General features: G+C 37.3%; 1 protein-coding gene across 1 annotated transcript; it reads right to left on the bottom strand.

Annotated features, from left to right (window-relative positions):
• Positions 1-11,976: 11,976 nt before the first annotated feature.
• On the bottom strand, positions 11,977-13,290 carry LOC143571462 (uncharacterized). The gene is made up of 2 exons (XM_077056878.1): positions 12,605-13,290; positions 11,977-12,503 (listed from the first exon to the last, which is right to left on the bottom strand). The coding sequence occupies exons 1-2, from the start codon at positions 12,729-12,731 to the stop codon at positions 11,977-11,979; spliced, it is 654 nt and encodes a 217-aa protein (XP_076912993.1). The 5' UTR covers positions 12,732-13,290.
• Between the last annotated feature and the right edge of the window lie 324 nt (positions 13,291-13,614).

Below are 13,614 nucleotides of genomic sequence, written 5' to 3'. Positions count from 1 at the left end.
CAATTGGGGGAGATAACATACTCCAAAAACGCATTTAAGATTTTGTTAATATAGATTATATATCACTTGTAAAGACTAAGTGGCAAACGCAATAACTAAAGTCCTTCATTCACATCAAACCGTTTAATATTGGATAATAGCGAGTCATTGTTGAGTAGTACTACTGGGTTTGACAAACCCCACCCAACGCTAAACTCGACTGGAGGTCGAGTGGGTGTAATCTTGGCTAAACACATACCATGGTCGGGATAGACATGGTGGCAAGGCAAATGATAAACAGTCAGCTTCGGTGTCGAACACTTAGTGATACTTGTTTTATAGGCTAGCTACCTATAGATATATAATTGACATAACACTATCTGGTAACGCAAAACGCTGTAACGCAAAACGCTGAACGCAAACGCTAAACGCTTTATTTTATATAAGCTTGTGAACTCACCAACCTTGTGTTGACACTTTTAGTATGTTATTCTCAGGTAGTCGAGGCGGGCGCGCGGTTTAGGATCATGCATTGCTTGAATCACTTTTAATAATGCAAACTTATTTTAAACTGTTATCATTGGGTTTTAAGTCGTCCTACGTGACGCAACATTGGTTTCTATGGTTTTTACGCTTCCGCATTTAATTACTCGTAAACGTTTTCATGGTTTTGAAACTTTGTTTTATGGTTTGATTATATCTAATGAATCCGATCCTGTTAGTTCACACCCTCCGACGGTAAAACTCCGTTAGTGGATTTTGAGGGTGTGACAGAACCCGACCCATCCTCTTCCAAAACCCGTATCTGAAAACCCAATTCACCTGACCCACCCATACCCAAAACCCCCAATCGGATCCGGCCACCACCACCGGAATCTTTCGCCTCTACCTCCACCACCACCGGATCTGGCCACCTCCAACCCATCCACCACCACTGTGTTTAATAGCCATGGCAATCAATCACCCACACACGTATTACAAGAAGAACAAGTAGTAGGAATTAGGGTTTCGATTTGTCCCAGATCTAGCGAAGAGAAAAAAACGTCCCAGATCTAGCGAACAAGAAGGATGGTTGTTAATTAGGGTTAAGAATCATGTCGTCTTCCTCACCGGAGAAGATGACCGGAGATGGTGTTATCGTCTTCCTCGCCGGAGAAGATGACCGGAGATGGTGCCGGATTTAAGAAGAAAGGGAGTTGGTTTAAGAGAAGATGATGGTGATATTATACTTAGACAAAAATAACTTCACGGGTGGGATTCCACCATCCATTGGCAGTCTCACGTATCTTGAATACCTCTTTCTTGCAAGAAACCCGTTAGGTGGCAGAATGGTCTCATCGGCTTGTTTCCAGGAGATGGTGCCGGATTTAAGAAGAAGTGGTGGTGTTGGTGTGGAGACAGGGAGGGAGGGAGAGGAGCAGAGAGAGAGAGAGAGGACGGGAAGAGAGAGAGAGAATCACTTTAATATATTGAGAAATCTGCATTTTGTCTCCCTGGTTTATATCGTCGCGCGACGGGTTAACCTCTGAAAAAGATTTTGCGAACTGTGGACCACTGTGAAATTTAGGCGGGTCAGTCTGTCTCCTTGCCGTCAGTTGACCGTGAGTTGACTGACCAAAAAACGTTGAAATTACCGTTTTACCCCTGAGCCTATAATTAATCCTAAAACTAAATACCAAAATATCGTGTAAAGGGTGGGGTTCGAACCCCCGACCCACGGTTTAACACCAACCAATTGAACTATACTAATATTTCTTATAACTGTATAATATGAAATATATATTACCACTTTATAACTTCATTAAAGGTTTATCATCATCATCATCTCCAGATTTTATTAACACATCATCATCATCACCATATCTCCATAATCTCAAGTTTATTATCATCTCCAGATTTACAAAACAATTAAGATCTAAATATCAATATTCATCCAAAAATCCAATAACAACAAATATGACACAAGAATTAATAATTATTAATTAATTTTTTGAAATAGAAAAACAAAAAAATTAAGATATAAATCAATATTCTTCTCTCTGAATTCGTAGATCGGAATCAAACGGGAGAAACGGGTGCGACGGGGGTGGTGGCATCCATGGATGCCATGGTGGTGGCGTTGCAGAAGGTCGATGAAGCCACGAGCGTGGGTGCCGTGGTGGTGGCTGCCGTGACCGGAAAAACGAGATGACCGGAAAAACGAGTTGGCCGGAATCCATGGCGACGATGGCTGCCGTGGGGGTGGCGTGGTGCCGAAGGTTAGGAGTTTTGATTGGAATGATTTATGGGTGCGGTGGTTGAAATATTGAAGCGATTGGTGGTGCGATTTAAGAGATTTGAGGGTTTGAGTGATGAAATCTAGGGTTTGAGGATTTGAGAGATTCGATTAATTGGTATGAAACTGATAATGAAGATGATGAGAGTAAGAGGGATTACTTGGTGGTGAGTTTGAGAATTTGAGGTTGATGATGATGAAGATGAACTGAGGTTTGAGGTTGATGATGATGAAGATGAAATGGTGATGATGATTAGAAAGATGAACTGCAGCTGCTGGTGTTGTTATATAAATATAACATGTTAATATTTATGATAATATAACATATTGATATTAGTAAATGATAATATTAATATTAATATTAATATTAATATTAATATAACGTAGCTGCTGCTACGATGATTATTATTATTATTTTTATTATTATATTATTATTATTACTATTATTATTATTATATTTATTATTTATTAGAAGAAGATTACTAAAATACCCTTAATATGTTGGTATTATTACTAAAATATCAACAGACAACTGACGGTAGGAGTCAGAAGAACCCGCCGGAGAAACACAAGGAGTCAAAGTTCGCAAAATCTTTTTCAGTGGTTAACCCATCGCGCGACGATATAAACCAGGGAGACAAAATGCAGATTTCTCTAATATATATTATTTATTTTTACAATAATATATTTGAACCAGTACGTTGAAAAGACCAATATGCCCTCACATGCGCCTCACGTGAGGGTATTTAACTAAAATTTTCTAACCCAGTTAGTGTAAAGGACATAACGTGCAGGAAAATAATGTTTAAACGACACCGCCTGCAAAGAAACTAAAAAAATGACACGAACTGTAAATTGGCTTTGTTTAAAGGACAAAATTTGTAATTCTGTCAATATACTATTCAATATTATAAGATTTATTAGTTACATACAACAACTAAATAACCCTACAAATTAAAATGTTAGTTTTTATTCTCTTTGTTTTAATTTTTACTTTCAACTAATTATAATATTTAACAAACTATATTTTAAACACTAAATTTAGACAAGTATCGGCTTTACATATTGTTTTTGTATTTTTTATAGTCCGTCTTTACAGTTACAGTGACCAAACTTTTTTCATGATTTAAAAATATTTTATTATCGCATGCTTTTATATTCGCGCTTCAACGTTTGATACTGCCCTTTTAAAATATTGTTTTTGCTTACTAATTTACGTTCACGAATGCGTGTTAGCGCCTCTGATACTAACCGAATTTGCGTTGGTCCGTAGATGTAACGTGCCGGTTTTATTGGTTCTGCATATGATAATTTGTTGTATTTTAACATTGACGATTTTATTTCTTTTGTTTAGTTCCAATTTCGTAACATGATACATACTGACTTCGCGTCGACTCGTAGCGCGTTCGTGATTTTACGTTTTTACGCATGTTTTATTGTTTGATTTAATGGTCCCGCTGCGAAGCGCGGGATCTAAATCCTAGCTATATTTAACTTGTGCGATTATCATGTTCGGTAGTTTAGATATCTTTTTCAAACTACAAAGAGCTTAGAAAAAGGCAGGGTTCTTCAAACCTAACTCAGTTCATCTTACAACCCTATCCTATATGTAGGTTTCCAATTTCAGATTGACCGGATAGCCTTTTGAATTATGCAATCACTTTCAGATTAAAGTATTTTGCTTGTAGAGATTGTGATTGGAGTTAATGTAATTGGATAAGGCAAAAATTGTTTTCTTAGGAAACAAAATGTGATTTTTAAGAAAAAAGAAGTTGTAAATTAGTTTTTGAAAATGGACCAATTGAATTCCATTATAGGAGTTGATTCGTCACTATGGACGGTTTCAACATTTCATAAAGAGGGATAATGTTTAGTAGTTACAACCATCTAAAACTGTTATAGGACCAAAGTTGATTCTATGGACAAGTTTGATACAAATGACCAAAGTGTATATACTTCATTACATTTGTTAAAGAAAATTACAACATAGGTGTGTTTTATAGAACGACGACACACTTTCTAATTCTACACCACCTAAATCGATCTAAATATCCATGATAGAGTTTGAACCCTCACCACTTGGGTTAAAGGAGAATTCACCGATGTCGTTAGGCCAAAGGCCTCTTGACATAAAAATGCATGCGTTATATTTATATTTACATGTTTAACAAGTTCACGCATAGTCACTAGATACAAGAATTATTTGTCGTGTGTTTACTTATATTTATGTTTCAGCCTGTACGGCTAAACATAGTACGTAAAAGCAAAATGCTAATAAACTTTAAAAAATTCGGATTTGAGTATGTATTATATACTCGTGTGTAACAAAAAAATTCTTTTTGTTTGCCTATAGTAAATATTTCGATTGATTAACATAGGATAGTCTGTCGATAACATACTCCCCTAAAAAGCTCAAAACATAACTTTTTGCACAAAGTGTATATCTATAATCCGTTCATAACAGTCATTTAACCCAGGACATTGTCTGTAATCAGCGAAGGATTACTGGTATTTTATTCTATTTACGATTTCCAATTATACTTTTTATTCTTAAACATAAAAATTAAAATTAAAGTAAGAACTGAAAGTTGTATCTTTATATCTAGACATCATAACGATAACCGGTAAGATTGCAAAGCACATTTCGTAGACAATTTGCTTGCTTATGTGGCAAGATGATGTTCACAAATGTAGAAAGTAGAAACAGGAATGGGCCATGCCTAGTCGCTCTAGTCTCCTTCCTTACTAACTAAGAAATTGCCACTTAACATAACATAAATGGCTAAATGTGACACTTGGGTTTTTCTTAACTCTAATATTTATTATCCAATTAATACCCTTAAAAAAATTGCAATTGGTATTCTGATTCAATGGTATGGAGAGATTGAAAACCTGACAAGGGGGTTCGTAGGTGAATTATGACCGGAGCCTCAAAATCGTAAGAACGGTTGACATCCTATATTAGAAAGGCCTACTCAAATATTAGAGGTGGTTTCAAAACGTTGTTTAAAAAAAAGGTATAGAAAACTATACATTTATTTCACATTATGATCATATGGCAACATTATTCCATTACAAATGTACATGGTTACACAGTAATCAAGTAAATCAAATACATTCTTAAATATGATTTGAACAAAAACAATCAAATTAACAATCATCATGGGTGGCACAAACCGTTTTAGAGCCTAAAGCGAACATAAAGTACATGTGTTTTTCTAAAAGTCATACTTTTGATTTTTATAGAAAGAAAAAATAGCAAAACTCGTTTTTTATGTTTATATGTTTTTTCAATAGATGTCTTTTAACAAACTTAATAACAGAAAACATTATTTGTATTTAAAAACTCTATCACGTTTTGTCATTTGATCCTAACCCAGTTAAATTTTCTCGTTAAATCTGGTCATGTGTCTTGGGCATGAGGGTAGTATTGTAATTTATACAATTATTTATTTAATAATTAAAATAAAAACATAAAGATATTTAAAAAAAACTCTCTCTCCCTCTATCTCTTCTCTCATTCCTTCTTCAACCCACCAATCTTCTTCCTCTTCTCCATTACATTTAAAATTATTTCTATTTCTACATTTCAATCACCACTCCTCCGGCCACCACCTCCACCTCCACCACCGCTTATTACCCACCAACATGTGTCATCATGACCACCACAAGCCATCAAATGCGTCCCCCAAAAAACCCCCCAACTCCTACTAACATTATATCTGGCCACGCTAACCACCATCATCACCGCTGGCTGACCACGCCACTACCACTGCAATGCTGGCTACAAGTTGTATCAAGTAGAATCCACCAAGGATTTCGATTCAAAATTACGGTTAACACATATTAAAACCGTCACACCCTAAATTTTCACATGCGGGGTTTTACCGCGATGCGCGTGACAAACCAGGATCTTAATCATTAGTTACAACAAACATCGTCTAAATATTTTAGATAAACTTTATTGTCCCATATTTGGGGAAAACCTTTCAGAGTTAATGTCTTAATGTTTTAATATGCGGAAGCGTAATATAACGGGGAACATCCCTAAACAAAACCAAATAGTCTAAGACGCCCAAAACACGCGCATGTCATAATGTTCACTACCGAGCCAATATACAATTGCTAACGGTCCAATGTTCATGGGGGACTTCAGTTTAAGTGCACTACGTACCCATGAGGTATTAAAAAGTCTACAATTATCCAAAAGTTTGTATGTTGCATGCTTTCCCCCCAAAAGGAGTAAGTAAAAAGTGGGGTAGTGAAACTCACCTCGAATGCGGTTCAAATTGAAAGTCAACTTCCTAAGTCAAGTTGTTCTAGTGCCTAAATCACACAAGCACTATAAGTATTTACTAAGCAATTCCTAGAACCCTCAGTATTCAAACAATTCCCTTGTTTATTTAAAGTTTAACCAAAGTTTGACTTTGTTGACTTTGACCAAAGTTTGACTTTTCGTTTGACTTTTGACCAAAAGGTCTAAGTTGTTGACCGTTGACTAAAAAGTCCAAGTCTCGATGACCGAAGACTAAAAATTGAGTTTTGTTGACCGTTGACCAAAACGTTGACCGACGGTACAAAATGTTGACCGACGGTCCAAAATGTTAACCGACGACCCATTGATGACTTTTGACCAATATTCTAGACTTTGAATGATTACATGTTGGTCCTAATCGCAATTTAACAATAACCAAAGTAATGTGCACTTAGCCACTTTTCATACAATCCTATGACTAAGTCTAACTACTACCACTTGCAACACTTCACAAGTAAGACTAACCACTTAGTCAAATAGTTGTAAGTTGACCCATAAAGTCAAAATTCAAATTAGCACAATCAATATATTACAAATTACAACTATTTTAACTAACCAATATATTGATCATCCTTAACAAGTTTTCAATCATCAAAACCGATTTTTCCAACCAACCAAAACTTCTAATTAAATTACCAAATAATTCACACATATTCTTACAAGTATTAGGTATAACATATATTTTTCTTATAATTTTACAATTCACCAAAACATACAGAATATTCAAACTCTATAACAACCTAATTTCAGTCCCTATTTTAACACAGCAGTACACAAATATTTCTAAAACCTTCTACATTTGTCCAATTGATGCAAGACCAATTGGATTATATTCCTACTTCAATTTTGAACATTCCAGAAGTGGAATCATACCTATATCTATTTTTAACATCAAGTTATGCAATATATAACACAGCTCAGAAAATTTATCTTTCAATCAGGATTGCAACCCTATTTTGTAAAATAATAAAAGCTAGTCAAAAAAAGTCCAAAAATTAATATTCTAGACTTTTTGAAATCTAGATTCAAATTACTTGTTCTTAGAATCATAAATCAATCAAAAACATAAACGTATCATCAAGTTATTCAACATACAATCTAAGACATAGAATCTGTCAACAAGCAGATTCAAACCACAATTCACCGTCATGATTTTTACATCCTTATGATCCTAAATCATCAAGGATCATTCTTATACAATCAAATTTCATGTATTTCTATTATCCATTTAATTTCATAAGAAAAACAAATATACTTATAAAAGATTCAAACTTCTAAACCAAAACACATACAACTCTTTTGACTCATCAAACTTTGATCATCCCCTTTCTATGATCCAAATCAATTGGATGCAAGGTTCATACTTATAAAATAAGACATAATAACCTACTTACTTGATTGATCCAAAAATGCGCTCCCCTTGCTTCCCAAAAATCACCAAGTCTTTTGTGTATGGAAGTGGGTTTGAAAGAGAGTGTTTGCAAAAACAAAGTGAGTGTGTGTGTGTGTGTGTGTGTGTGTGTGTGTGGTTCACGGCCAAGGAAAGAGAGGGAAAGGGAAAGGAAAAGTTTTGGGAATCCAATAGTTTGTAACCTCTTTGTATTAATAAACCTTTATTATTGATTTAATGGTATAATACCTTAGGTTATTTTTTATTAATCCATATGTGACATGCTACACAATTTATAAAACATTTCCTATGTATTATAATCTAAGGTTCCATAGTTTAACTAAACAACCAACATGTAACATGACATATAATGTAACTTGTTTAATCACCTAGTTTTCTTATAAATCACATAAGCATGTAACAACTAGTAACATAACATATTGATCGTATAACACATTATATTTATCATATACGGTACATGTCACATACCACGTTTATTATAACATGCATGACGAGTTTATTATTCTAGTTATAATTAGCCACTTATTCTTGTTTAAGTCACCAACGACACATCAACTTAAATGTACGCATACATGATACTACATGTATAAGAGTTCATTAACATTGTTAACAGAACTAACTGAGTTTACAGACATAGTCAACAAGATTTAACTGTGTTTAGTTAACGAAGTTAACCTGAAAATTGCTAGTTGTCACATCATCCCCTTGTTAAAAGAATTTTCGTTCTGAAAATTGTAAAATGTTGTTCAAGGGCTGGAAAGGAACGAGAGAAAAAAATTCAGATTGTCACATCATCCCCTTGTTAAAATAAATTTCGTCTCGAAATTTAGATCGTACCTAAGGTTTATCATTGGGTTTGAATAAGTGAGGATACTTTTCTTTCATATGATCCTCGTGTTCCCACGTGAACTCTGGTCCACGTCTCGAATTCCAACGAACACGAACAATAGGGGTTTTGTTGTGTCTTCGGGTTTTTACTTCCCTATCCATAATCTCAACAGGTTCCTCCACGAAATGTAACTTTTTATCAATCTCTAATTCCTCTAAAGGAACTATGAGAGTTTCGTCTGCCAAACACTTCTTAAGGTTCGACACATGGAAAACGTTGTGTACTCCACTGAGTTGTTCTGGTAATTCCAATTTGTATGCCACAGGGCCAATTCGTTTAATAATTTCGAATGGTCCTACATAGCGTGGGTTTAGTTTTCCACGTTTCCCAAAACGTATAACACCTTTCCAAGGTGACACTTTCAAAAGCACTCTGTCTCCAACTTCAAATTCTAGAGGTTTCCTACGTTTATCAGCGTAACTCTTTTGGCGATCTAGGGCTGCTGCCATACGATTTCTGATTTTCACAATTCGTTCATTCGTTTCGTGGACTATCTCGGGTCCAGTTAGCTGGCTTTCACCGACTCTTACCCAGCAGAATGGTGATCGACACTTTTGCCCATACAGAGCTTCGAAAGGTGCCGCTTTTATAGTCGTGTGATAACTATTATTATAGGAGAACTCAACTAAAGGTAAGTGAGTTTCCCTATTCTTACTGAAATCAATGACGCAGGCTCTAAGCATATCCTCCAAAGTTTGTATCGTTCGTTCACTCTGACCATCAGTCTGCGGATGGTAAGCTGTACTCATATTTAGGTGTGTTCCCAACGCCTTTTGTAATGACTGCCAAAAATTTGAAGTGAATCGAGCATCTCGGTCGGATATAATCGAAATTTGTACTCCATGACGAGCGACAATTTCCTTAATATAAATCCGAGCTAATCTATCCATCTTATCGGTCTCACGAATAGTTAGAAAATGTGCTGATTTTGTCAGACGATCCACTATTACCCAAATAGTATCGTATCCATTAGGAGTCTTAGGTAATTTGGTTATGAAATCCATGGATATTTGCTCCCATTTACCCATTGGGATTACTTGTTGTTGAAGCAAACCAGATGGTTTCCTATATTCAACCTTTACCTTAGCACATGTCAAGCACTTTGCTACATAGTTAGCAATTTCTTCTTTCATGCTAGGCCACCAGTAGAGTTCTCGTAAGTCCTGGTACATCTTATCTGAACCTGGGTGCACAAAATACCGAGATTTGTGTGCCCCGTCCATGACCAATTCACGCAAATTCCCATAACGAGGTACCCAAATTCGGTCGTTGTAATACCGAATTCCATCGGATTCGACTTCGGACTTCCCATTGATTCCACGCAAGGCTTCGAAATCAAAATTCTCTGCTTTTAAGGCTTCAAGCTGTGCCTCTCGAATTCTTTCCGTCAATCCTGCATGTATAGTTAACTGCAATGCTCGAACTCTTCGAGGCTTTACGTTTTCCTTACGACTTAAAGCGTCAGCTACCACATTAGCTTTTCACGGATGATACTTAATAGCACACTCATAGTCGTTGAGAAGTTCGACCCATCTCCTTTGCCTCATATTGAGCTCTTTCTGCTCGAATATATGCTGAAGACACTTTGTTCCATAAAGATAATGTCTCCAAATCTTTAATGCGAAGACAACAGCTCCCAATTCCAAATCGTGAGTCGTATAATGTCTCTCGTGGACTTTCAATTATCTAGAATCATACGCTATAACTTTCTCGCGTTTCATAAGTACACATCCAACACCTTGGATGGAAGCGTCACAATATACAACAAAATCATCGACTCCATCTAGCAAAGATAGAATCGGTGAGCTACAAAGTTTTTGCTTAAGCATTTGAAATGCTGCTTCCTGCTCCTCTCCCCACTTGTATGAAATGCCTTTTTTGGGTTAGAGCAGTGAGTGGTTGTGCGATCTTTGAGAATCCTTCAATGAACCTCCGATAATAACCAGCCAAACCAAGAAATTGGCGAATCTCGGTTGGCGTTCTTGGGGTCGGCCAATCCTTAATGGACTCAACCTTAGCTGGGTCAACATGAATACCTTTCGCATTAACCACATGACCTAAGAATTGAACCTCTCGGATCCAAAATTCGTATTTTGGAAACTTTTCGAAAAGATGCTCTTTCCTCAGAAGTTCCAAAATCAACCGTGTCATTCATGACCCTCTTTAGTCTTTGAGTATATCAAGATATCGTCAATAAACACAATGACAAACTTATCTAGACACGGTTTACAAACGCGATTCATGAGATCCATGATTACTGTGGGTGCGTTCGTTAACCCAAATGGCATAACCGCAAACTCATAGTGGCCATAACGAGTGCGAAATGCCGTCTTTGATATGTCTTCTTCCCGAAATCTGAGTTGATGATAACCCGATCTAAGAATGATTTTCGAATAATAACCAGATCCTTGCAACTGGTCAAAAAGATAATCAATACGTGGTAAAGGGTATCGGTTCTTGATCGTAACCTTATTAAGCTCTCTGTAGTCGGTACACATCCGGAAAGTTCCATCCTTCTTTTTACGAATAACACAGGAGCTCCCCATGGTGATGAACTCGGATGAATAAAACCCTTTTCTAACAAGTCTTTCAATTGTTTCGACAATTCCTCCAACTCACTAGGAGCGAGTCGATAAGGTGCGCGAGCAATAGGAGTTGCTCCCGGGGTTAATTCGATCTGAAATTCGACCTGTTTGTGGGGCGGAAGACCAGGTAGGTCTTCAGGAAATACCTCAAGAAAATCCCTGACGATAGGAATATCTTCAATTCGTTTCTCTTCCGTCCTCGTGTCGGACACCATCGCCAAAACTGCTAAGTGTCCCTTACGTAACAACTTTTGAGCCCTCATCATTGAGATAACACCCATGGTGGTACCACCCTCTTCCCCATGAAAAATTAGGACTTCTCCATTAGCGACTGGAATACAAACTACCTTCTCATGACAACCTACTGCAGCTTGATGCGCGGACAACCAATCCATACCAATGACCACATCAAAACTACCGAGTTCAATTGGTATAAGGTCAATGTCGAACGTATGAGTAGACAATACTAATTTGCATTCCTTAAGAATATGGGATACCTCAACGGTTTTCCCGTTGGCGAGTTCAATTAAATAGTTCGACTCTAACGTTGATAGCTTCTTGAATTGTAGTCGGCCTGGACGAAGTTACTATTCCCTGAATTTGTGGTACTAGTCCATCAATATACTTCTCAATCCTCTTGTAGGCAGGATTCACCATTTGTGGGCACAACACAGCAAGTTCATACGATCGGTTCGTATAGGTTTCAATTTCTGAACTATCTATGCGAAGATTCCAAAATTCTTGTTCTAGCTTCTGCACTTCATCTCTCGGGCTATACTCCTCTTTCAGCAGTTCAGTAAACTCAGCCCAAGTCAAAGCGTTGGCCGCATCAAGTCCCATCACTTGTACCTGGGAACTCCCCCAGGTAAGAGCTGCTTTTTCTAGAGTCCCAGTAGCAAATTTTACTTTACTCTCATTCGGGCAGTTGCACATAGAGAACACGGACTCTGCTTTCTCTATCCAATGTAGCAACCCAACTGCTCCTTCCAAACCAGAAAAAGCATGCGGCTTACAGTCCATGAAGTTTTTGAAAGTACAACCGGCTTGACCTGAATTAAAGTAGAGGTACACTTAAGTTTCTATATTTGTGGATATGATCACTTAAGTAGTACATTTGTCTGATTCTTGACAAATAGGTATGGGATTTTACCTCCCTGCGGTTGTCCTTGAGCCTGAGCCGCATCCATCGCAGCCGTAACATGCTCATTAATTAGCGCTGCCAACTCGGCTGGAGTCAAGTTAAGGTTTCCACCACCACGTCCGCCACGACCAGACATAATTCTTCACATTCACATAATACAACAATGTTAATACTTCCAATACCAACCATTATTCTAGTATAAAGTAAATGGCATGCAATCATATAACCACAACATAATAAATTCAGACAATAATACTTGAATAAATAACTTGTAAAAACCGTTTACAAAGTACTTAAGTTCAAATACCAAAATCCAAAAAGTATTAGTTGGATGGGAACAACCCTCCCCATCTAGGTTTATGAAAACTAAGCATGAAAAGAAAAAAAAATCTTCCATTATCAGTGAGTCACCCCAGACCCAGCACTATCAGCTGGCCCTTCTTCAGGGTCCTCCTCCGGTTCCTCTTCAGGGTCCTCCTCAGGATCCTCTTCAGGTCCATGATGCTCCTCCAACTCTCTAATTCGATCAACTGCTAGACCCAGATGGCCTGTCAAATGCTGCACTCTACCAACCAGTTCAGCAACTTCAGTTTTCACCTTGTGAAAAGCTCATACCATTCCACGATGGTATTCTCCAAGTTGCCTGTTCCTATCTGTCAGTTCTTAAATCCTGATCTTAGCCATATCTAAGTCTCTCCTCAAATAATATATACCCAATCTGTTATCTTCCATTTGAATACGTTGGCGCTCCGACGAAGACACCACAGCAGCCATCACTTGTAATTCATGACACGGAAGTACAAGAAGTGTAGGCTCAGTTTTCGGATCATTAGGTAATGAGGGGTTAGTTAAACTAGGCATAGGTGGGACATGCTCATTCAAGACGAGACTAGAAACATATTTCGGACCAGTCCCATGTCTTCTGTCTCCTAAGCAAGTGAGTGTGCGATGATTCACCTAAAGGTGTTGCTCCTTCCGGCAATTCGGTAAGGTGCCTCTTCGTCCCTATTGACAAAGGA

This window comes from Bidens hawaiensis, unplaced genomic scaffold, assembly GCF_021521415.1.
Source record: "Bidens hawaiensis isolate Kalapana, Puna unplaced genomic scaffold, B.hawaiensis_p1.1 tig00025380_1, whole genome shotgun sequence".
NCBI classification, from domain to species: Eukaryota; Viridiplantae; Streptophyta; class Magnoliopsida; order Asterales; family Asteraceae; genus Bidens; species Bidens hawaiensis.
Note: the sequence above shows the minus strand (reverse complement) of the source record. Positions and strands in the feature narration are given on the sequence as shown.

Excerpts from the sequence above, each read along its gene's own strand:
- LOC143571462 (XM_077056878.1), bottom strand. The coding sequence starts at position 12,731 with ATGTCTGGTCGTGGCGGACGTGGTGGTGGAAACCTTAACTTGACTCCA. Across the intron at positions 12,504-12,604 it reads TCAAGGACAACCGCAGGGAG|GTCAAGCCGGTTGTACTTTC; the intron begins GTAAAATCCCAT and ends ACTTTAATTCAG.